General features: G+C 41.1%; 1 protein-coding gene across 1 annotated transcript in view; it reads right to left on the bottom strand.

Annotated features, from left to right (window-relative positions):
* shank3a (SH3 and multiple ankyrin repeat domains 3a) overlaps nt 1-26,457 on the bottom strand; it is a 181,033-nt gene that overhangs the window by 49,458 nt on the left and 105,118 nt on the right. Inside the window, exons 13-17 of the mRNA XM_086298422.1 lie at nt 20,253-20,434; nt 19,779-19,802; nt 17,703-17,732; nt 17,300-17,326; nt 16,780-16,851 (exon numbers count right to left, since the gene is read on the bottom strand). Of these exons, the coding sequence (XP_086154548.1) occupies nt 16,780-16,851; nt 17,300-17,326; nt 17,703-17,732; nt 19,779-19,802; nt 20,253-20,434 (335 nt within the window). The remainder of the gene's footprint in view (nt 1-16,779; nt 16,852-17,299; nt 17,327-17,702; nt 17,733-19,778; nt 19,803-20,252; nt 20,435-26,457) is intronic.

Here is a 26,457-nt window from a genome sequence, read left to right as displayed (position 1 = left end):
GCCATTAAATTTTTCTCTTTGTTAGTCTGTCTTTTGTCCTGTCTCCCTATACTCTCCTTTCTCCCCACCACCCAAATGGTCAAGGCAGATGACTGAACCTCACTGAGCCTGGTTCTGCTGGAGGTTTCTTCCTGTTAAAAGGGAGATTTTCCTTCCTACCATCTCAAGACGGTTGCTCTAAGGGGTCATTAGATTGCTGGGGTTTTCTCAAGAATATTGTAAGTCTTTACCTTTGAGTATAAGGCACTCTGGGGCAACAGTTGCTATGATTTGGTGTTATATAAATAAACCTACATTCAAAAGCAGAATTGAACTGAACCGAACTGAAATGTCGAAACCCAGGAGGCGACAGTGCTAATCACAATACCACTGTGCTGCTCTTAGTTTGCATAATAATATTATGATGATGGTATGGTTATCCCATATTTTTGTAAAAAATCTGCCTCTTCACTTGTATACACATGTAACCCCTCTAAAAGCTGCTTCTTTCAGGCTCAACATTCACTTACTCACTAGACGAAAGCGATGTGGAGGAGGAAGGAACAGCTGTTTATTGACTCCCCACTCCCTGCTGTAAAAAACATGACACTCAGCACACAGAGGATGCGTGGACTGATCCCCCTCTCTGATCTCAGCTTAACACAACTTTACCCCACCTGTCTCCTGAGAACAGACTTACTCTGTCTCCTTTTTCCATGCTCAAACCCTTTATTCTCTCTCTACTATACGAGTCTTTCGTTCGCCGAGCTTCTGAATAATTTCCCAGCTATCACCTCCATCCACCCTTTTGTCTCTGACAATGTGCCTGCCTATACTGTAATCATGTCGCTGCAATAGACAGGTGCTGGCTGTGCTTTCTGTTCCCCAATGACAGAAATGAAAGAAAAGGTGAGACCTCTGATTGATCTTTGAGGCCGCCCTCACTTAATTCCCTCACTCTCTTATACCACACTACTAATCTATTTCTGGTCAGAACACAGACTGAATCGACCAGTCTGAGACTATAAGAAAAATTCACTGTTTTTATATATATATATATATATATATATATATATATATATATATATAGACAATCCAGAGACAATCCAGCACATAACAGCAGGGTGCAAGATGCTAGCAGGCAAGGCATACATGGAACGCCATAACCAAGTGGCCGGCATAGTGTACAGGAACATCTGTGCCGAGTATAACCTGGAAGTCCCGAGGTCAAAATGGGAGATGCCCCCAAGGGTGGTGGAGAATGACCGAGCTAAGATCCTGTGGGACTTCCAGATACAGACGGACAAAATGGTGGTGGCTAACCAACCGGACATAGTGGTGGTAGACAAACAGAAGAAGACGGCCGTAGTGATCGATGTAGCGGTTCCGAATGACAGCAATATCAGGAAGAAGGAACACGAGAAGCTGGAGAAATACCAAGGGCTCAGAGAAGAGCTCGAGAGGATGTGGAGGGTGAAGGTAACGGTGGTCCCCGTGGTAATCGGAGCACTAGGTGCGGTGACTCCCAAGCTAGGCGAGTGGCTCCAGCAGATCCCAGGAACAACATCGGAGATCTCTGTCCAGAAGAGCGCAGTCCTGGGAACAGCTAAGATACTGCGCAGGACCCTCAAGCTCCCAGGCCTCTGGTAGAGGACCCGAGCTTGAAGGATAAACCGCCCGCAGGGGCGTGCTGGGTGTTTTTATATATATATATATACTGCATGTTTGCCAGTGTACAGTGGGGCAAAAAAGTATTTAGTCAGCCACCGATTGTGCAAGTTCCCCCACTTAAAATGATGACAGAGGTCAGTAATTTGCACCAGAGGTACACTTCAACTGTGAGAGACAGAATGTGAAAGAAAAAAATCCATGAATCCACATGGTAGGATTTGTAAAGAATTTATTCGTAAATCAGGGTGGAAAATAAGTATTTGGTCACCTCAAACAAGGAAAATCTCTGGCTCTCACAGACCTGTAACGTCCTCTGTAAGAAGCTTTTCTGTCCCCCACTCGTTACCTGTATGAATGGCACCTGTTTGAACTCATCATCTGTATAAAAGACACCTGTCCACAGTCTCAAACAGTCAGACTCCAAACTCCGCCATGGCCAAGACCAAAGAGCTTTCGAAGGACACCAGGAAAAGTATTGTAGACCTGCACCAGACTGGGAAGAGTGAATCTACAATAGGCAAGCAGCTTGGTGTGAAAAAATCAACTGTGGGAGCAATCATCAGAAAATGGAAGACATACAAGACCACTGATAATCTCCCTCCATCTGGGGCTCCACGCAAGATCTCATCCCATGGGGTCAAAATGATCATGAGAACGGTGAGCAAAGATCCCAGAACCACACGGGGGGACCTGGTGAATGACCTGCAGAGAGCTGGGACCATCAGTAACACACTACAACGGCAGGGAATCAAATCCCCCAGTGCCAGACGTGTTCCGCTGCTGAAGCCAGTGCATGTCCAGGCCCGTCTGAAGTTTGCCAGAGAGCACATGGATGATACAGCAGAGGATTGGGAGAATGTCATGTGGTCAGATGAAACCAAAGTAGAACTTTTTGGTATAAACTCAACTCGTCGTGTTTGGAGGAAGAAGAATACTGAGTTGCATCCCAAGAACACCATACCTACTGTGAAGCATGGGGGTGGAAACATCATGCTATGGGGCTGTTTTTCTGCCAAGGGGACAGAACGACTGATCCGTGTTAAGGACAGAATGAATGGGGCCATGTATCGTGAGATTTTGAGCCAAAACCTCCTTCCATCAGTGAGAACTTTGAAGATGAAACGAGGCTGGGTCTTCCAACATGACAATGATCCAAAACACACCGCCCGGGCAACAAAGGAGTGGCTCCGTAAGAGGCATTTGAAAGTCCTGGAGTGGCCTAGCCAGTCTCCAGACCTCAACCCCATAGAAAATCTGTGGCGGGAGTTGAAAGTCCGTGTTGCTCGGCGACAGCCCCAAAACATCACTGCTCTCGAGAAGATCTGCATGGAGGAATGGGCCAAAATACCAGCTACTGTGTGTGCAAACCTGGTAAAGACCTATAGTAAACGTTTGACCTCTGTTATTGCCAACAAAGGTTATGTTACAAAGTATTGAGTTGTATTTTTGTTATTGACCAAATACTTATTTTCCACCCTGATTTACGAATAAATTCTTTACAAATCCTACCATGTGGATTCATGGATTTTTTTCTTTCACATTCTGTCTCTCACAGTTGAAGTGTACCTCTGGTGCAAATTACTGACCTCTGTCATCATTTTAAGTGGGGGAACTTGCACAATCGGTGGCTGACTAAATACTTTTTTGCCCCACTGTATATGCAATCATCTTTCTTTGCTGAACTTTAATCACGCCCCAGCCACTATGAAATCTGAAATCAATCCAACTGATTGCTTGTAAGTGAAATAAAGAAAGATTAGTGACAAAAATGTGTGCACAAGCATAGATGTAATTAAATGCATGCCATGCTTGCTAATTTGTTTAAATAGAGAGGATAAAAAAATTGTTTTAAACAAAATCTCATTAACTCTCTAGCACCTTTAATAATAAAAGCTATAGCTATTATATTTATATAGCTAGTGCTAGTAATATTTGGCAATTAAAGTGTTAAATGGTACCATGCTTTTAACAGAACTAGTACTACAGATATCACGGTTACTGGATTTTGTTTACATGGGGCACAAAAAACGTGTGTGTGTACTACGTTACAAACACCAAAACAAAAGTGCATGCGAGCACATGCTCTGGTATAACATCCAGAGCTCTCTGCTGTGTGAGTTCCCTCCACCTTTCACTGCCACTACATTTTGTCACTTGTAAAAGCTGTAATGACAGCTGTCCCTGTGATCCAGATGTGGGCACACAGAAGCCAGGTGACAGGAAGGAATGCAAACAGCGCATATCTGCGCTGGATTAACAAGGCTGCTTTCCTACAACTGCCAAATGGTGAGCCACAGTTCAAGACGGCAATCGGAAAAGGCTTCCCTACTGTACAGTCAAGTTTTAGATAAGTGTGAGAGTGTTTGTCTCACTCTACAATGTGTCAGGGCAAGTGCAAGATAAATTAAGTGAAAAGACGTGTCCTTTTTTGCATTTTAAGTCCAGTTGGTCAAAATGTGACTCTCTGTTTTTTTGAGCTCTGCTGGTGTTGAATTTCACTTTGGGGTTCTTTAGATGCACTTATGAAATCCCAAACAGTGTCCTGCTTCCTGTGGAGGTCTTTCATGGCTTAAATAAACAACACTGTGCTACACACTGTAATCAACACCTCAGCTGGACATGAGCCTTTCACTCTACTGCATGATGAAAGGTCAGTCCTATCTCAGCTGTATGACTGCTAGGCGTGACCTGCCACACTGAGTCATAATCACCTCCACAGGTAAACCAGTGTGAGTGGCATGTGGTGACATTCGTTCATACACACAGTTTCACATGAACACACCACTGCACACATGGTTTCACACTAAGAAACTAGCTGCAAGCCGTGCTACTACCGGTACTCTAAATCTACAAAGTGGAGATGGATGCATTAAAGGGGAATATTTTGCAATGTAGAATTCCCTGCACAGTCATACTGAAACCTCACTTTGCTCATCCCAGAGGAACACAGCAGGGTTGAGGTCTAAACAGTGCTGCTTTTCTATATACACACACTCTTCACAAACTGTATGTAGGGCACCAAGTGCTCGAGGGGCACACTGACAAGCTAATGGTCATAATTTGTAATAATAATCATGAGTATTTAAATTTATGTCCAAGAAGCACAGCTACAGGCACAGCCCCAAGGCAGTGTACTCCTAGTGCAAGTCCCAAGCCTGGATAAATGGGGAGGGTTGTGTCAGGAAGGGCAGCTGGCACAAAATCTATCCCAAATCAAACATGCGGATAATCAATAAGATTTCCCCACTGAATCTGTCGCGGCCTGAGTTAACAATTACTGTCACTGATGGTGTTGGCCAGCAGGGTGCTGGTGGAAATCGTGCTACTATTTGCTTAAGACAAAGGCATGGATGTAGTGAAGGAGGACATGCAGAGGGTTGGTGACAGAAGAAGATGCCAGGGATAGTGTGGAGGGAGAAGATCTGCTGTGGTGACTCCTGAAGGAAGTTTAAATTTATGTGAAAGTACCCTTACATGCATGCACATGCAAGAGAAAATGACAAAAACGTTTTCGATTTCATTTAATCGATAATAAAATGCATGTTGTATGTGAAATGGTCAAAAAACAGGAAAGTACATAGATTTGATGGTGGAATTGAACTCAGGCCCTTCTTGCTGCGCTGCAACAGTGCTAACCACCGTGCCACCGTGCTCTCCAAATAATCACATTTAATTCTTCTATAAGTTATTATGGGTGGCTAAATGATTAGACACGAACTGATAACTCAGTGTTTCTGAAATCCTAAATAACCTCACAAACTGTGATCGTGCAGGATTGCATTAAAATGCCGAAGCCAACCCTGCACTGAGGAACTGTGACTGTACAGGCCACCTGCTGAGAACCTGCTGTTTTGTTTCTTAAACCAACAGACAAAAACACAAAATGACAGGAAACATTTTTACTCTCCTTTTATCTGGCTTTCAAATTCTTTTACCAACTGTTTACAGTATTGTACTCAAACAACAATTTCATGTTTCACTGAATCTCATAGCTCATCTTTACACAGGAGTGTCATCAGAAATGATTTGTATACAATATACTTTAATGGCAATAGATTATAACAACATACAGCATGGATAAGAAGTCACGAGACATGAAATATTGTGAAACTATGTACTTAAAGTTACGTTGTTAATTCTCTGTAAACTCTAGGATGCATATCCCCTCTTAATTTGTGTCAATAACAATTGGTATAGCTTTGAAAGCAAAATATTTTACCAGTTCCAGTTGTTTTTTCTCAAACAGCTTTATATTTGGCTGGTATTTTTAGCTGGTGACATGTCTTGACTGCAAGCAGTTCTGATTAGCACTGTGACTCTTTAAAGCCATTGTGGGTGGTGCTGTGAAATGTATTTTGTGTGCCTTGCTGAAATAAACAAATACTTCCTAGAAAAAGATGTTCTCTAGATGACAACACATGATGCTACAGACCAGTATAAACCATTCAGCTTTCATGGTGCAGTCACAATTGTGCCAGTTATCTCTGCATTGATACCTGTAACAAGCTAAACTGTCCTTTTAATCTTTATAGAGTCCATCATTTCCCCCCAAAAAACATTTATTTTTATTACTCAGCCCACGGTACAGTTTTTCACATCAGCCCAGGATGATCATCTTAAATCACCTCAGGTCTGCCAGAGGAGACAGAAAATCTGGATCTTCTCTATTTATGCTTTGTTGCATTTAGTTTATATTTCATGCATGGCATGACAAACTCTGGTAACTGACAATGATGTTCAGAAATGTTCCTGAGCCCAGGCAGCGATTACCACAACACAATCATGCCCCAGTACTGGCTTATTAGGGTCTCTGAATACCGGCTTACAGAAATGTCTTCTATTCTCTGAATCTTTTAATTAATTCTAGGTTGCAGTATTTTTGCATTCTCACTTTTCTACCTTTGACCTTCACAACTATGAGCTGCTTTTGGCCACAGGATTACTGATCAGAATAACTCACTGAAGTAAAGAATTCTATGGATATACTGTCACTACGTGAGGAATGGCACAGCTGGTTAAAGGTGGAGGGCACATGTCTAAAAAAGAAGCAACATCTAAACCAGGGGTCGGCAACCTTTTTGATGACGAGTGCCGTCTAAAATTTCCTCAGAAGTCAATGTGCCATATGATTGCATTAGCAATAAATTTAATAACGCTCTACATGAACAGTTACACACTATATAGAACAACTTGACAGAATTATATTTGTTCGCAGATGTTGGCAGCTATCAGTGAATAGTTATCAGCTATTTCGAAACAAAAAACAACAGAAAACAGACAATGCAAATGCTATTTATGGTCTCCTCACAACAAAGAAAACAAACGCTGTTGTGACAGTGATGTACACTGTCTTGTTGGTATATGTATGATTTCTATACATTTTCCATCGGATAGAAACTTTGGTTGTAAGATTCAGATAATTATTTAATAAAAGTGAGACATTTTAAATGAGAATAAGAAAGGAAAGTATTTCTTTGTGCCCCCCTCTCCCTGTTAATGCCCTACCTGCCCCCCTGGCAAAACTTTTCTAGACCCGCCCCTGCACAGTTACCAGCTGTCAGCTACTTAGAAAAGGATCCTGGTGTTATTTGTCTCTCAGAAACAGTTCATAACTTCCCTTCAACTCATTCATGTCACCTAAAAGGTAAACCTGTTTCTCCATCACAGCTCTGATGATTCAGTAAGGACATCTCCTGGTTTCATCTTCATGTTTCCCTCTCACCAGATAACCAAATCGATATCTTGACCAGCAGCTTTTACAGCTGTGGCTCCAGCAAACATCAGCTGATACTAGAAATTAATATTAAATAAATTCTAACAACAGTTGATCAAGCTTAAAGATGCTGCTGTTGTTTAGCGCGACATCTGCTGGTTTCCTCTTCCGGGCGCAAAGTGGGCGATAAACAAACAAGAGAGACGATCAGCTGATCATTGATTAGTTTCATGATTGTAGTAGCAACAGGTGAGAGAGGGGGAGAGAATGAGAGAAGAAGAGGCAGCTGACAGCGTAAAGATGCAGAATAACTCCAGCTTTGTGTCTTTTTCCATTCTAGCTGAAGTACAGGACAAACTGTGTTCCTTTTCTCTGAATGCGGGACGATTCCATTTTTTTATGGAACAGTTGGCAACTCTACTAACTAACCTTATGAATAATATAAAGTTCACTATCAGTAACATCATAGCACCCACCCAGCTGTATAGAAACATGCTAGCTAGCACGCAGTATGAGTTATTGTAACTCAAAACAATAAACAAACAAAAACCATCGGCCCATAAAAACGAAAAATCACATCGGCCCACTAGGCAGATGCCCAGTATGCCCGATGGCCAGTCCAGCTATGGTCGTGCCATCAGTTAACCCTTCCAACCCAGGGTTGCCGACCCCTGATCTAAACAGTGTTTCAGCTACTGTATATGCAAAACCCCAGATTTTACCATTTGATAGATTTAAAAATTCACAGACTAACTATTAAATACGCTCAGGTGGAGTGTACAGTACTCTACATACAATATTTTAAAGTCTCGTAGGGATTCAAAGCATCTTGCCACAGTAGACTGTGCAGCTCCTCGCCAGCCTTTTAATGAAAAATTCTTTAAAGAAACACAATACAAATTAAGCATGAAGTGAGACCAAAAAAGGAGAAAAGCATAACAGAACCCGAGAATGAAACAAAGGCAAATTAAGTGGCAGGCAGAGGCTTGCATTTAGCAGTGACAAAGAGAGATGAGAGCCAGACATACGCAAGCTGACAAAGAGGAAAAGCCATGTTTCAACAGACGCCTAGTTATTCATGACTGTCCAAGAAGTCTGTGGTGAAGTCTTACAGTATTGTTCTGTCTCTTGTTCGTGATATGACTGTGTTTTGCCCTCCGTTAAGACAGTCACGACTCCTGGTTTAAAAATAGCATCAGTGAGGATGCAGAGCTATTTATACGCTTCACACACCCTTCCTGCTGGCTTCAGTGCACCCCTGTTCGAGTGTGTTTCTGGCAAGTGATTGAGCTCATTTTAGTTCATGATTTGTGTCATTCTAATGCTTTGAGCTGAGTCATTCATTTAGTTTCTCTGCCTCTCATTGTCTTTGTTCCTCGTTATACCAACCAACCCCTCCTCACACACACACAAACCACTGAGAGTCGCTTTCATGAATCAGTGAATGGCAGATGATGAGGAAATGAGTAGATTTTTAAAAACACACACACAAACATGTTTCCCAGGTAACGGGGTGCTGCGTCAAACTCTTGTATTTGCCCACAGAAGCAGACAAAGGATGCAGCTGTTCTGAGAGAGGCTGATGGCTTTCTGCCACTGATGCACTCACACTGATTCAGACAGAAACGCCGCAGAAGATTTGCCAAAGCCAAAGTACACCTTGATTTCCATGAAATGGTATGATGGCATTATTAAATATTGCATTTGTTGCTGAATTTATTTGGAGTGTTGCAGTAATAATTCTTTTTAAGTATGCTATAAAGTGATCTGTAACTCACTCTTACTTTCAAAGTCTCCATGTATTAACTCTGGTTGTTGGGCCAACATAAATTAAGGCAGTCAAATATCTAAAAGAGTCACATTAAAAATGATGGTCTGCATATGTCTGCTGTCACATGCCACAGCTGCATAATAGCATAGGGACACAGACAGAAATATCATGAGACAGAGTGAATACACTTTGCCTGGTAGAAGCTTGTTTCACAGTCGATAACAGTTACATTTAAACTGTTCTAACTAGGAGCTTTCTGATGAAACACAAGCTATTGTAATTTTTTTTCACCATCCTGTTGCTGCTCCCTGCTGTTCACTTTATGAGCTGTGCTCCTTTATTCTGTTTCCTCTGTGAATCTTAGGCATTAAGAGAAGCACATTCTGATCACCAGTGTTCGGAGGTACTAGAGTGTGAGACAAAAACTTCAAGTGACTTGCAGTTTCAATAATCCAGCTTTAATTGCATCAAATGTGAAGACTTGATCTAAATAGACTTAAGTGTATTTACGCTTCCTGGCCACTTTATTTGGTGCATTGATGAAACCGCATGCAATCCAATACAAAAAAGGGAATGGGTGTAGTGATTTACGTAAACATGCAAAAATACATGGAAATACAGTATAAAAGCTTGTACAATTCTAATGACCTTGAAAGTCAATATTTGGTATGATCACCTTTATTCTTCAACATGAACCTGTACGTTCTTAGGCAGGTTTTCCTATAATTTCTTTAAGTAGTCATCGGGAATAGTTCTCCAGGCTTTTTGAGGAACACTGAAAGCTCTTCTTTGGATGCTGGCTGCCTTTTGTTCTCCATTCACCATGCCAAGATGTGCCAAATTTTCAGCTAACAGCTCTTTGGGAATCACTTTGTTAGTGCAAAAAATACTATTTTATGCCTGTCAAACACTGTTATTGTTGGCATTTCTCAAAGATTCAGCTAAAGCAATGGAAAATGTTTGCAACAGGCTGCTTGTAACAAATTATCTAAATATTTAAAACTGATTCTTTACTAAATTGCTTGTTATCTGTCAACACAACACTTGTTCATTCTGGTTCAATCTTGAGATAAGTGCCTTTTTTTAAGCTCATTGTTAATTGGCGTAACAAAATGGTCTAAAAATGGTCGGGTACAAGGACTGGACTGAAAATGCGTGAAAAGGCAGCAAATGTCCAAAAAAAAAAAACCCCAAAACATTGCAAGCCTGGAGAACTATTCCTCAAGGATTTTTTTTAAATTTAGCTCCTTTGAAGCTAAATATCAATAAAACGAAATGAAAACAAAAGTACAATTATCACATTGAAAAAGCTGAATAAAGTGGTCAGTGAGTGTACATTGTATTGTATTGTACCAGAATGCATCAATGTAACTCCACTTGTAATATGGCCACTGGAACAGCTCCCATAGCCCCGACTGAAGATCCAACTGTTCTTCATTAAGCATCACTGATATGTTACACTGATAACATTACTGAAAGCCTAAATAAATGCTATGTGATGTGAAATAGGAACTGGCTGAGTCAGGATATGACTATATCTCAGCCTTCATAGCAATGTGTATGAGTGCGAGTGTGTCCGTGCATTAAACAAAGTGTGTGAAGGTGAATGAGAGCATTCCAATAAGCAGAGTGCAGCTGTTATTAGATTTGGATCCCTGCAGTCTTTATTAAACCTCAGTTCAGTTCTCTGTAATAGAGAGTGAGAGCAGAGTTGCATCTTTATGAAACAAGAGGACACAACCAGAGACATGCTAACACATGTGCACGCACACACATACACTCACAAACACACACACTCAAGAGCAAAGAGGACCATGTACTTTGTATAGAAATGCAACAGGGACATAGTTATTGCCTGCAATATGTGAGACGGGGACTGCATGAAGGGAGGACACTTGGAACGATGAAGATTAAGTAGCTTTTCTAAAAACTCAAGAGGAAAAAATGTAAGAAATGATTGGGGAAGAAAATTATGGACACTGAAAAAGATGAAGGTGGACACAGAAAGGAATAGAGGTGGCAAGCAATTAAGAAGGAGGTGCGCAAAAGGGCAAGTGGACCCCAGAGTAGATACAAGACAGAATGGAGTACAGGGCCAATAAATAACAAGGAAGAGGAATGGTCACACTGCTAAGAGTCAAATATGTGCTGTGCCCTGTTCATCCTCACAGGACTTCTTTTGCTTAGAAGAGGGTGAGAGAGTGGTGCAGTCTCCAGCTCATGAGTATTCCACTGAGAGTGAAAGAGAGAGAGGTGGGAATGGAGAGGGAGAGAAACTGAAAGAAATAAAGACTTGACAAGTTTAAGAAAAAATATAAAGAAACATGGACAGAAGGGGGATGCTTTTTGTGAATGACAGGAGAAGGAGTGGAGCAAAGGAAGAAAGCTGGAGAAAAGGTAACAGGGTGGGAGTGTCGTAAATTATAGTGGGAGGAGGAACAGGAAGAGAGGAGTGAGGAAAACTCCAAGGCTGACTCAGAGGGATCCCTTCTCACTTCTCATCTTATCTCAACTCCTCCCTCCCTACCTTCCTCACAGGCTTGAAGGGAAGCTACATCACATTCTTATTCTTTCATGTTCATTTGCTTTTTATTCATTCTTTCACTCCTTCTGTATCAACCCTCAGGTGGAGATTAAAATAGAAGGAACAGCTTCCTTAATATTTACCGTCTTTCTTGGGTTCTATTTTTCCCTTCCTCCAGGGCAAAGCCACATAAAATTCCAGCTTAGATTTTAAAGGAATGAAGGAAAAATATATTAAATAAAATACTGTTTGTCATTAAATAAAAGGAAGTCTAAAATGAAAACAGAGACACACATTGATACTGAAGAAAAAAAACATATCTGGATCACTTGACATACTGATGAGCAGGACCAGAATATAGCAGCGATTGATTAGCTGCAGACTAGCTATTGATTGCCTGTTGATTTTTAAATAGATCAACGATGGATTGTTTGCTGCTGAGTCTTCAATCACATAGCTATTCGTTTGACCGACTAGTCACTGACCAGTTTCACATGAATGATAGTGTTCAATTGTGATAAATAAATTGCTGCACCCATGCACACAATTCATTACATGCCAAAAAAATGCTCAGTGCTGACTAAAACTGCACGTGATTCAGGCTGGCTAGTGAACATGAGGTTGAATTTAAGGCCATTAGTAATAACAATAACCTTGAAGGACCATAACAGTAGGATATTGCTGCCACGACGACAAAGAAAATTGCCAGTATCATCATCTATCGATAAAAAACGAATAAAACCATATGCCATTCATTGCGACAGCGCTAATGCTTTGGGATGGTACCACTGTGGATTTCCTGTGTCAGTAGGAGGTATTTGGTCTCCAGCAACACTTAGGTGGGTGGTATGCATCAATAACATCCAACTAACTGCCAAAATCCAAGGTTTCCCAGCAGAACATCAATGTTATTCGCTTCACCTGTCTGTGGGTTTAGTGCTGTGGTTGTTTAGTATACATTTATGCTATGACTAAAGTCTAATTGCTAGTTTAATGCCTTAAATATAGTTAATTCTTGCAAAATTGTTTTAAGTTTCAGGGTAACTGCATGCATTAGAAAACAGAGCTGATCAAGAAGAGGTCAAGACACAGGGCTTTTTGAAATTTGCTAAAAGCCACCCTAGCTGACACCAGCAGGTTAGGACATGACCTTTATATGCACATTTCCATGCTCGCGACTGCTAAGTAGGTTGATAATTTACAGAACAGGAAACGCCTGTTCGTAACAAACATCCGCAGTCTGTTCAACTTAAACTGTGTGCCACACTGTACATGATAGAGTGATTGTTAGTCAGAAGCATAACAATGTTTCTGTTGAATATGTATCTGCATCAGTCAATGGCTCCTGTTTATGCAGCAGTGTTCCTGCTCATGTTTATTCATACGCTGATTAACTCTGCAACTGCTGTTTCTGCTGTGTCTCTAATTAGCATTTTGTATCAGGCTACATCTCACTAAGTTAGATGTATGTTAGGCAAGCATGGGTTTTAATTTCAGTTAGAGGGCAAGTGTGGGATGATCCTGTCAGCCAGGGTGCACCATATGGGGATATTTGGAAAACAAACTAACTAACCGGAAAATAAATAAATAAATAAATAAAAAGGATGAGAGTGGAATATGAGGACAGGTGGTGTGTTCAGCAGGGAGCAGGTAGGTGCGTGGGCAGGACTTTGCACCCTACTGCTACTCTGATTGGACAGCAATGTCCTTGCCTCAGGCTTGTGACCCTGTCCAGTATCAATAGCGCAGATGCACAGCTTGGAACATTATGAATGACCAACAAGTGAAATCTGTTAATACACTGACTAGCTTCAGGTCCATTTTGTGATAACATTAATTGCTCCTGAGAGACACTGGGCACAGACTCCAAGTCCCTTATCCCTCAAACACTTTTGCAATATTTTATTAAATATCTGTATGATCTCTCAGGCTCTCCTTGTAGAATCACGCAAGCAAATATTTTTAAGTTTCACTCTGTTAAGTAGATCAACATTTTATTAAATAAAAGGTGTAACTTGCTGGTAGAAATTGCCTTTAATCAGAGATCATTTCTCTAAGCACATTTAGTGAAAATGCTTTTTTGTAACAGCTCACAAATATGGAAAAAATACCACATAGAAAAAAGTGTTTCATCATAGTTTATCTTTGTATAAATGTTTACTTCACTTCTGTCTTTTCAGTTTCTATCTGAGAGTAAAATCCTTGGTAAACAGAGGTCATGTGACTCTGGTTTCTCTTGATGTTGTAGTTAATCTTTAATTATTTAAGGCAGGGGATCTCAAACTTTTAGCACGAGGAAAAAAAACTAATTGACACTGACTAATTAAATGCATCTACCATTTGCAATGATAGATGCATTTGGAATTAACTTTCAAAACACTTGTCACGTGAAGCGTCCCAGTCATAAGAGAATTTGTTGCTCTTTGGTTGCCAAACACGATCCTCAGATTAGCTTCAGGTAATCAAGATAATCACTTCTTAATACTGTAGAATAATTGTTTAAAGCCTGATCTCTTAGCTATGGTCTCCTTGTTGTTACTTTGAATCTCACTGACGTAAAGAAGCAAGCGTCACCATAATGTGACAATGGACATATTTTTACAGGGTGCTATGCAGGTATGCAAGAAGAATAAAAACAGAAAAAGAAAAAAGATGCGGAGAGATCGAGACAGAGAGGGAGAGACATTTTGCCCATATGTGCCTCGGATATTAGGACAGCTGGCTGCTGAATACTTGAAGGATGCTGTTTATCTAACTTGTGGGAGGCAATTACTTACACTATGCTGCACAGAGGCAATCGCGCGCGCGCACACACACACACACACACACACACACACACACACACACACACTAACGTGAAATACATGTGTACACCATGCACACTTTGTGATGAAAACAACGGAGAAATGCTCACACTTGCTAATGCATAAGAAGATGTGCATACATGCATGCACACGCACGCACGCACGCACGCACGCACGCACGCACACACACACACCCACCCAGGCAGGCTCAGTCACACACACAAAACATAAGCACACAGAGGGTTCACTTAATGCCACTACCAGACTGAGAAGAAGGATAATTAATTCACCCTCAGCTCACTGTTGGAAGCTAACAATGATATTTAGTCTAAATTCAACACTTAGCAAAGAGGCTTTTATCCAACTTGATTTGCAGACAAGACAATGGAGGAATCTGACTATAAAGCTTAAAAATTTAAAATGAAATGCATGTAAAAGAATATTGGTTTTTGGAACCAAATCAGATTTTTCAGAAACTAGCTAAAGCCACTATTTCATCATTTTTATTTTTGTCTTAAATGACCTGCCAGAGCTGTAAAGTGCACTTAGCACCTGTTGCTTGGTAACTGACAGATCCATATGCATTTTAGTGTTAATACAGGCAAGCTGTGTTATTTAAAAACATAATGCACTGTTAAATGTTTCATTTGTAATACGCTGTTTCTTGGCCCTGACAAAAATGCATGTACACAATAACGCATTGATAGCTATTGTTGGAAAGCAATAAGTACAACAGCAGCGTGCCTTCAGAACATGGGTTCAACTGGAAATTTTTGCAGTTCAATGGCCTTGTTAAGCATGCGTGCTTTAGATAAAGGCTAAGCTACTGTGTGTGTTCCCAAAGAACCCGACTGCAGTAACAGATGCCTTCTGAGGTAGTGTAAAAGTAGACACGGGGTAATCCATTAAACCCCAGTATATGGGTGTGTATTTTTGTATTTTTGCCCCAATAGCTGGTCCAGGTATCCTCCATTGCCCACAGCAGTGTTAATATTCTGCACACATTGGGTGCGGCCAAACCCCATTAATCATGTTTGTGAATGTCTAATCTCAACATTACTTGCACTGGTTTCATTTTCATGGCTGCCTGCAAGATTTATAATGGCGTTTGGAGAAGGTGTATGTGGTGTGTGTGCACACAGGTGCGCGTGTGTGTGTGCAAGAGATGTAATACACTGTTACGGAAGCATGCTCTTAAGTGTGTCACCTTGTTGAGGAGAAGAATGTCCTGAACGTTCGGTTAATGCTCCCTGTGGAGGTAGGATGGTAGGGAGACAGCACGATGACACACACACACACATCCATTACTTTAAATGTGTGTTCTACGTGAAATGAGTTTAAGCAAGTCTATATAATGTGTGTGTTTATACTGGTGTGTGCATGTGTGGGTGTGTGTGTGCATGTGTGTGAGGATACATGCTTGGCAAAATGCTTGACCTGGTTGTGTCCTCATTTGTTACCATAGTGACTATAAGTGGCCTTCAAGAGATGTCCATCCAGATGATAAGATCAGATTACATCAATGGAGGGAAAGAGCAGAAACAAACACTGGGGTGAGCGAGGGAATGAGTTTAAACAGGGATGCGAGAGGGTCTTAGGAGCCTTTAAAGTAATGTAGGGATCAACACACGCAGGCTGACTACAATACTTGATTGTCTTGTAAAGATTAATTTCCTTGAACCACCATTATGGGCCTGAGCACAGAGATGCACAATCAAAAACACACCTTCAAATACAACATGATACCAGTACCAGTCAGAGAGTGACAAAAGATGAACAGTACTCATTACCTAACACTAACAGTCTGCTTGGAGACCTGGATGTGGATGACCCTGCTAAATGCAGGACAGAGGGACTGCTTGTCTAGAACAAGGCTGTCTAGAGACATTGACTGCAGACAACAGACTAAAAGACTGACAAGCACATAGTGAAGAACGGGAACTTTTCCAAGCAAAGAGAAACTGGTTATGATAAAGTACATGATAATGTGACTACAGTGTTGTTTAGTTCAGTCACTGAAACTGACTCATCTACTGATGAAGGATGAAAAAGTGGAATGACTTTAAATTTTCACATTATTACAATATTGCACATTCTTTTATAATTAGACAACACCACAAATCAACACTGCAATATTAGATTTAAAGAAAAGCCTGAAGATCCCCACTCACTGAGGAAAACAGATACAGAATACAGTCCTCCAGCAGTCAAACTATTTGTTTTTCATGAAATAATGGCACACAATTTTGTCTTGTTAATGGTTTAGCTGTTCAAGCACTTTGTCATCCTTCTTTCAAACAATAATATATCATTTTACCTTCATGTTCATCATATTCATCATCATTGTCAAGAGAGTAATCATCAGCATCCTCACAGCATGGACTGTCTGCTATAAACCACCACAGAAATCAATAAAGAGCTGATAAACGTGTAACTTTAGAACTTTAAATGGCACAAGCAAATGCACAAACAATAACAGCTAACTTGTATGGTTTATCCTAACAAGCACAACACAAATTGTAAAATTTTTGTTGCGTTTTAATTTGCAAACTGTCTGAAAAAAAAATATTAAAAAAGTAATTAAGGATGACTCTTCACTTTTTGCTGCAAGCCCTCTTCAACTGCCAAATGAAGCTGTTTAAATAGTTTGCTTTTATTCGATTTTTAAATTTATTTCAAAGAATTTCCAATTAATATCTTGCAGCAAAAAACCCCCCCCAATAATAATTAACTGTGGATACATATAAGAGACATCATATGGTTCCTACTTGAACTATGGGTTCTACGTTTAACTACAGGCTATGGGATGTGTTGCAATACAGATCTGTTGTATTTACCATCTGAATCCAGATAATCGTTGTTCACTAAAAGTGACAGGACACAAGAAATGGATACACTGTTGATACTATTCTCAGTTTTTTTTGGATTAGATGCATTATATTGTAACAGAAAATGAGAAAATTATAGACATAATGGAATGGGAATACTACATGCTACATTCTACTGTGTAGAACAACACTATGAGTCTAATCAGTAAAGATCTTCAATGATCACATGATGTTTTAAACTCTTTCTTGTACAACATACAACAATCTATGCCTCAACAGGCTGCCAGTCTTACAGGTGAGCTAATGAAAGTTACATGTGTAAGCTTGTGCTCGCTCATGTAACCATGGACTCTAGCCAGAGACTTACTCACACAGAAACACACAAACACAGAAATCATTTAGTAAGATTTACCCAGTCTGATCTCATCATAGGGATGCTCCTCTGGTATAGCAGGTGATTAGCAAGGATGTGTGGACATTAACAGGAGGACAGAGATTTGCTTTGGTTGGATATTGGGGGCGGGAGCTAATTATCTAAACACAAATGAATCATCTTCATGTTAGAGGTCCAACGAAGTAGCTTATTCAGCTTTGGGAAACAAATAATACTGATGATTTTTGCTTGGCATGCATGCAAATTCATGTAAGCACACATAGAGAAACTACTCTTGCATCCCTAAATGTGTTTTTGATCTGTCATGATAATCAGACAAGAAAAGATAAAGAAAAAAGATCCTCCTATGTTCCACGATCTCTTTTACTTGTTTTACGTCTTCCTGTCTCCCACTGTTAAAGAGCCCTACTACTATTAGCAGCTCATTCATTTATGAATGCAGATTAGATGAGATCCATTATGTATCAAACCAAAGGTCATACATCCCTAAAGAAAACGGCTTCTCAAGCTGAGCCTCCCTTTGTGCCAAGAGAGCTGGTCATTCTTTTTAAGATTGTAAAAACACTAAACAGATTTTTCTTTCTATTTTTTTTTACTAAACAGGGTTTTTCCAGGCTCAGAATGGGCATTGTGGGGTGGCACGATAGTAGAGTGCAGACTTACTCTGTGTTACTTTATTTGATAAAAAGCTTTTTGAATTTTCTGACCATCTGATAAATAAAAAAGTGAATTACACTTAATTACATGAAACCTTGATTAACAAGATAAGTGTTCTATACACAAAAGAAAGAAACCACAAAAAACAAAACTCATTAAACCTGAACGGCCAGGACCTTAAGCCTTTCAATAACCAGCTGACATCAGTGACATATTTCTCATTTTATATCCTGAGACTACATAAAGGCAGTAAATGCAACATAGTTATGGTTATGATGGTCACTGTTGCATAAGGGAGCCAGATGGTTAACTTGGCCGGGCCGGGGTGCTGGCAGCTATGCAACGATAAGCTCGTTTCCTGCATGGCTAACATGAAATAACGACAAAGCAGTGGGTTTTCACATTAGTGGCAGGGTTATGGATTTGGTTTCACAGACAGAAAAGCTAGTGACAGCAGATCCATTCAGTGGATGGAAGCATACTAGGCTGCTGTTGAGTCATCACATTCACAATAACATTTGTGTCAACCTCAGTATGCATCACTGTTTCATAAAATGCTGTATCACTTGGTTTTCTACAGGAAAAACAGCACTCTGATAGCTTTAAACAACAGCAGTATTTCCACAAAACAGACATGATACTATGAAAAGGAGGCGTCAAAACACACAGGAGGAGGTCTGCTGAAAAAAAAGTTTGTCAGGGAAGACAGAAGACAGAAAACATTTTGGTGAATACTTCTGTATGTGTAAGGACAGTGAAGGCATCGTGGCACTAGGTTTAGAGTAGTGTTTGAGTGACACGCTACTGAATGTTTTTAAGAAAGGAATAAGAGGGAAAAGGTATGGTGTGTGTATGTGTGTGTGTTTGTGCATGTCGATCATGTGTGGGGACATTTGTGTGCTTTGGTTGTTTGCACAAAATCCAAATTGAAATGCCAAATTGACCCTTAATCTGTACTTCCTGTGCCTCTGTAGATCTGAGAGCAACATAAGAGGTCTCCGCATGAGTGTTGCCCTACTCTCTCTGGTCTTTCTAAGGACATGAGGGAACTGTTTCCATTAAGCTAATGTGGGTTTGATCCATGGTGATGTATGTGAAGTGGCAGGATGTAGGGATGTGGGGTCAATGCGGTGCTGGGTGTCTGTGGACAGGCGATAAGAGAAGGGAGAAAAGCAGTTGTGTGTTCAGGGAGAAGCACTCTAAGAGAGGAGGAAGAACACAATATATGTATGCAAACCAGCAACCAATAGCACACGGGACCTGTTTGAATTTGCATGCCCTCTCCTTGAAGTAATCACAAATTTGTACTGAGATTGTACACACATCACAAGTGGATTCAAACAGGGCCAAGAGCTACTTGCTTCACTGTAGGTGTTGGGTTGACACACTGTGGTGTGCGGGAGAGGTACAGGGTGAGAAGAATATTATTGCGTTTACCTTCTACGTCATTACAGTCATAGTCTTGAGTGAAGCATAAATGGAGACAAAAGCACACACAAACACATGAAAGGAAAACCACTGCACCTCTGTGTAAAGCAGAAAACAGCACATTTAAGAGGTTAATGAAATGATAAATCAAATGTCAAACTCAAACATCAGCGAAATGACTCCCAGACAGAAAGATTACATAACTGCTATGCAACAAAAAATCGTAGTGAAGTAATGGTTTGGTCTGCTTCTGAGAAGTATGAGAGCATAGGAATGTTTGATTTTTCTTACACTGCAAGAAACCCAACTTTGATACTCATGCAAGCCACATGTAGTTCTGGACTTTGCAGCACATCGTAAACATTGGTGATGATGGAAAGTTACTGTCATGCTATGAAATACAACATGTTAACAACAGTAGTGTTATTACTACCTACTTTAGTAGGTTTAGGGAGCTAGTCAAACATGTAGTAGCCATCCTACCTTTGACCCGTTCTCCACGGTTGAGTTGGATCTCTCCTTCCCCCTGTGGCGTGTAGGGCTTGACCACAATGAAGGTACGTCCTGGGACGGCACTGTAGAGTTTCCGTTTGGGCCCGCGGGAGCCTGACAGTGCTGGAGGCGTGTGATGAGGTGGGCTTGGGTCTCTCTGCACAGAGCCAGGGCTGTAAACAAATACATATGTCACTGTGGTGATTCCAGGGAGCTGGTAACTGAAGCCTGTGGTCACCGACATGTTCGTCAGCGGGACAGAAACCTGGTGACACCCCCTGGTTGTTATGGTGGCCAGGGAGGGATTCATAAACAAGTTCCAGCACCTGCCAATGAAGGGTCAATAGTCAGTGTTCCATGGGAGAGTCATCAGTGGAGAGCACACCCCTCACAGCCACTACCTCACCTTTCCCTTCTTCTTATTCCCTCTCTTCCCTCCTTAATAGCAATAGACAGTATCCTCCTTGCTCTCTTTTACCTCCTCCTTCTATCTCTCCCCTCTCCCTCGCATCCTAATCGAGGTAGAAGCAGAAACATAACGGTTAGAGGAACTGCACTGCTTCCTTTTCTGTGTGGTTCTGCCAGATCCGTCTGGAAGCCCCCTCCCCTTAGTCCAACACATCCTGAGTTGGGTGTCCAGCAGAAGTCCCCTACAGAAAGGGACAGAAATCCCCCATACGTCCCCAATTCCAGATGCTCCAGGCTGGGTTACAGATCTTGCCTCGTCCTTGAGTCCTGGTTGTCCTGCTGTGGAGGAGAGAGGCTGGGTTTGCTCCCCAACTCCCGTTCCCTCTCCCGGGAGTCCCGCCGCGTCTGCCTCTCCTCTCCCCTCCACCCCTCACACATACACGCTCTCTCACACACGCTCGCACACACTCTGGCAATGCTGCTGCTACTGCTGCTGCTGCTTTGCTCCGTGGCTCCCCTCCCCTTTGACGGCTCGCTCACATTCACACACCACAAGCCCTCTATGTGCATTCTAGCTGTGTGCATAGGCACATACACAGACAGCCCCCTCTGCTCCCGCTAACACTGCACCTTCACTAGCACGGCACATGCCGCCACCAGCATGTTGCTAACACGTCGCTTACAGACATACACACTCGTCCCAGAGCACGATTGATCTCCTGCCTGTCTGCCTGCGAACGTGCACGCACCATGGCTCCCTGAGGCAGGCAGTGATAGTATGTGTATGTGTGTGTGTGTGTGCTTGTGTGCAGTGGGGTGGGGGTCAAAAAGCTCCAGCCGATTTGGTTTAATTGTCGCTCCTCCCTCTTTTCCCTCGTCTCAAATCCTTTCCCTCTCTCTCCCATTCTCTCGCCTTCATTTCACCCTGTTATCCCTTTTCTCCTCAACATTTCTCTCTGCTGCGTCTTCGCTCTCTCTCTTTCCTTTTCCATCTTTGCTCTCTCTCTCTCTGGCGGTGAATTCTAATACAGCAGCAGCAGAGCTCCGCCTAGTCTTCATTCATCACTTCTTTGCCACCGCTCTGTAAGTTGCATTCAGCGTCACTCTGCCTCTTGTCTGATCAGAGCTTCACCATAGGTCAAAAAACAAAAAGCAATACATCTATAGTAATCACAAATAGGAGATTAATAAAAATCAAATGCTTAAAATGGCATTTCACCAATCTGAGATGTTCTTGTTTCTGTTTCACATATAGACAGGAGACTGTATTTTTACTGTAACAAGTGGTTTTCTTATGCCCTGAACTTGGACCTTGATGCTACTCTCTGCAACGTTTACTTAAAAGACAAGAAATCTCTAAACCTCTTCATCACTTTCACTCTCTTGCCATTTCTCCCTCAGCATATTGTATCAGTCACTTTAAAGCCTTCATTCGATCCTTCACCAACCTCATGTGCCCTTTCCTCTTATTTCTAAATCCTTCGGTCTACTCTTTCCCTGATTTCAAGCATTATTTGTCTCTTTCTCGCCCACACTCTCTATTGCTTTTCTTGCTCTCCTCATCTGACCCAGCCTCTCTTTCTCTGCTTCCCTCTCTATCGAAACAACAGCTCGCTGACGGCTTTCCAATTACCGCCGGGACTGAGGCCCAGAATGGCTGCCGCATTTTAATGTCAGAGCCCGAGCACTGAACATCAGCAGCGTGCACAGCGGAGGAAGCGTGCACAATTGGAGAAGCAAGGAGTTGAGGCTATGTCAGAATGACACAGATGTGGAAAAAAAACCCTTAAAGGACCATTTCATCCATTTCAATAACTCATATATACCTCCTCCCATCCACTACACTTACTGTGAGGTTGTGTACACAGCCTAACCTTTGCTGGTCCTTGCAATTAAGCTGACCGGACCTGGGTGACACATATTATCTACTGTATGTGTCAGACAGAAGGGAGATGTTGGAGCTGTTTTTGCCCTCTCCTTGCCTGTAATAAATTGCTTTAGTTGCCAAGGATGAGGTTTAAACGGCACTTAGAAAAATTCAGATAAAAATCTTAATGATCATAAACCTGAAAGAAAAAAAGAAAAAAAAGAAAAAGCAAAGTGGATGAGCTAAGTCAAGCAGACAACTACAGCTGAACTGCACACATAAGACTCACTTTGTGTCACTTTTCCTCACCTAATTTATCAAACACGCCCTCTAAATTTAGTGGTCTAATTAAGCTGCAAAGTTCCCATGTTTCCCTCTCTGCCACGTCATTGGTGTTGCTCCCCTGCTTCGTGGCTCCGCTGCATTATTTATTCCCCTCCAGCACACCACCATCCACCTGTAGGCACCGGGGGGATTTTTACTCATCACTTCCCAATTTGTTTGCGTATTATGTTTGTGGGAAGTGACGAGCTTGGAGCCCAAACTCCAAATTGTAATTATACTCTTCTGCTGTAATAAATTATTCCAAGCTTTGATTTGCCTGACTCAAGACGAGCCTAAATGGCTTTTATTACATTTTCTACTTTCTCGATGTCGTTGTCAATGTTGTATATCAACATTTCTCAATAGAAAGCAATTTCCATTGCAAGAGTTAGTTAACTGGTTGCTTCGGGTATATCCTAGATTGTTTTGTGTTCTCCGTGGTTATAATATTGTTTAACAGCTTCCTGGAAGAGGGTATCAATAAGCTTTCTAAAATTAGTCTGAGATGGACGGACAACAAAAAGTTGACTATTTAAAAATGTTAAAGGGATTTCTAATTGATTTATCATGTGGTGTTGAGTGGCAGCACTCAGCAAAGGCAGCTGGGTCCTTGCCTTTCTCTGGAGCTTTATAGAGTCCATATCATCAAAAACATTCACTGCGCTTTTTTTCTTTTCTCTTGTTTTGCTGCAATATTGAGCGTAGCTTCAGAAAAATACAAATGTAGGACCCATTACATCTACCCTTAAGCATGCACTTGTGCACAAACTCCTAATGCAATCTACAGTATGATGGATACTCATCGTTTCCTAGGACACCAGGATTTGTCTCCGTTACGATGGCAACTATCAATTTGAGAAGAAGAAAATTCAGGTAAAAAAAAGAATCCCGAAGAGTCAAAAACATGAACTGAAACTGTAAATTTGTCATAAAATATTTGATTTGATTTATATAAAGCTCCATCCTGATTAAAAAAAAGTGCACTGCAGCTGTAGCAATAATTCAGTTTACACAGATCACACTGACCTTGACACTTAGTATGATTTTATTCCATGTGCAAATACAGTAAAAAAGGCGATGTCAGATAATATAAGATCCAAAAATAAATGTTATCCCAGTGATTACACTCCAGTTTAGGGAATAAAACCCTTTGGGGAAAAAGTTTATAGGTTTTACAAAAAAGTCATTTTAATTTTCAGTGTACGAGGAAAAAATTGAATAAGCTCTGCATATGGTAAGTGCAAACATTTCCATGTCAGTTATCAGATTCCTAATTAGGATTGATTTTGTTTTGTTTTTTTGCAAAGACAGCTAAAAAAACAGATTAATATTTGAACAGCTTGTTAATAAATCTAGCTCTTTCAGTTTGTCTCTGTGTGTGAAATCCCAGCATAAGTCCAAAGATGCAACTGCAAATGCCATTTTTACAGATGCCATCAAAACTAAGCCGCCTCAGTGTAGCATTTTCTCACATGACTGCCTTGTCTTCTCAGGTAAATAGCTTTTTCCTCAAATAGCACAGCTCTCTAAGGTGAGATGAGCTCATTATAAACACAGTCATAATCAGCATCACACTTTGCATCGTAATGATCATCAGTCTGTCCTTTGCTTTACTGCACATGAATGGACATGCTATATGCTCTCTCATTCTTTCCTGGGCAACATGGGAGTGTTAATGGCTATCAAGGCCAAAGCAGAATTTGGACTGTGCTCACTGGGCAGAACATATTAAGGTCTTAGACAGCAAATCTGTTTGTACACAGACAGCTTATGCTCTGCAGGGTCTTTAACATTAAACTAAATTAGAAGCAAGAGTCAACTGGTGTGATTAACACATAACTCTAAACTGCGCCTCAATCTCATATGTGGGAGGAGCTCAGCTAAACAAACCCCTTATAACGAGAGTCTTGCGTCTTTTCATAAAATAATCGCTATTCACTTTTCACTGTAATATAAAATTTACCCAAGATATGAAATAAAGTATGGGAGGTGTGATTTATAGTAACTTACATCACATGTGAACTCCTTCACATTATGCTTGGCAATGGGCCATAAGCCTGTAGATAGGTGATGTGCTCTATTTGTAGAGGACGTTTTCTATAAGAACACCTCAACATGTTCCTATAAAGGTGCAAAGGGAATATGGAGAACCGAGGCCTTTCACTGAGCCATGAAAGTCCTTGATCATAGCTAAAAGAGTTTGATAAACAATTTATTCCTAACTGAAATGACAGATTTGTATGTATCCCGTGGCCTTGCTCACGAGTCAGCCTAAAACAGCAACAAAGATTGCCAGCGCTTATCGATGTGGCACCTGCAGCGATACAGGTGTTGTACTGTGAAAAGGGACCTGATCAGAATTTCAGCTATCACCTGTAGTCATGAGCTCTGGAAACTGACAGAAAACAAGGCAGTAAAGTTATGTTTGCTTCACAGGTTTTTGGACCCTCAGGGACAAGATGAAGGACTAATGTATGCAGAAAGGATTTGGCATAAAAACCTTGAGGGGACATAAAACAGGAGAAGACCCTGGGGCAGCCCTAGAATATAGTGAAGGGATTACATATTGAATGTGAACTGGAAACACCTCAGAAACCCCAAAGTAGAGCTGGAGGATGTGACTAGTGGGAACAACATCAAGGCTATCATAATTATCAAGCTTCTACCGCAAATGAGTGTCAGAGCGTGCTGAACAGAGGTTAAGCTACTTGAAGAACTGGTATGTTACAGATCAATGCCAACAGCTTTGGAGAAAGACCAGCTAAAAGTAAACCACATCTACATTATTGATGAATACTGACCTGACTCTGAACATTTAACAAAATGAAAGCCATACATCTAGTTTTTAAAAAGCCTATCCAATCAAAGATCGGCTATGAAGGCCTTGGACCGGAAATGAGTTCATCACGGTGCTAAAATAGAGAGACAAACGACCACTCACACTAACATATACATTTACCACTAATTTAAAACTATTAATTAAGCTAACATGCATGCCTTTGGACTGGGGGGGGGGGAAACTGGAGGACCTAAAAGATGAGAAACCAACCGGTAGGTTCAAAATAAGAACTTTAATGCTGTGAGATGACAGTGCTGCCAGTCGAAACACAAAACAACACTAAAATGACTGCACATAATGCACTATACTGCATGAAATTACCATAATGTGGAATTACTGTGTGGCTAACCCAGTCCAGAGGGCAGTACTCTTTTAAACAAAGATGGAAGAGAAACTGCTAAATGGATCTGTGTTAGATTACTCTAAAAGATCAGTCCCTCTCCCCTGTGTCCTTCTTTGATGTATGAATTTTCCGCAGGTAAAGCAGAGCAAGCTCAACACTCCTTTTTCTCCTTTTTGTTTCTCTACCCTTTTCCTGTCCTCTATGCATACCTCGGGCCTATGGCCGTGTTGAGGTGCCATGAATAATCTTCACACCGCCAGTGTCTGGTGTGACTAATGCATAGAAAGGAAGGATAGAAGTTGAAAAAGAGGTGAGGAGAACAGTAACAGAACAAGTAATTCAAAGTTGAAGGGAGCAGCACACCTCTCACTTTTATTTGTAACATAATGGTCATTGTACAGTATATCAGCAGGGA

The sequence above is a fragment of the Aulonocara sp. 'chitande type north' Nkhata Bay genome, linkage group LG7, assembly GCF_057382095.1.
Source record: "Aulonocara sp. 'chitande type north' Nkhata Bay isolate Kocher_YH1m ecotype deep benthic linkage group LG7, A_spYH_male_GT1.1, whole genome shotgun sequence".
Lineage (NCBI taxonomy): Eukaryota > Metazoa > Chordata > Actinopteri > Cichliformes > Cichlidae > Aulonocara > Aulonocara sp. 'chitande type north' Nkhata Bay.
The sequence above is the reverse complement of the archived record's forward strand: the minus strand, read 5'-3'. Positions and strand labels throughout refer to the sequence as shown.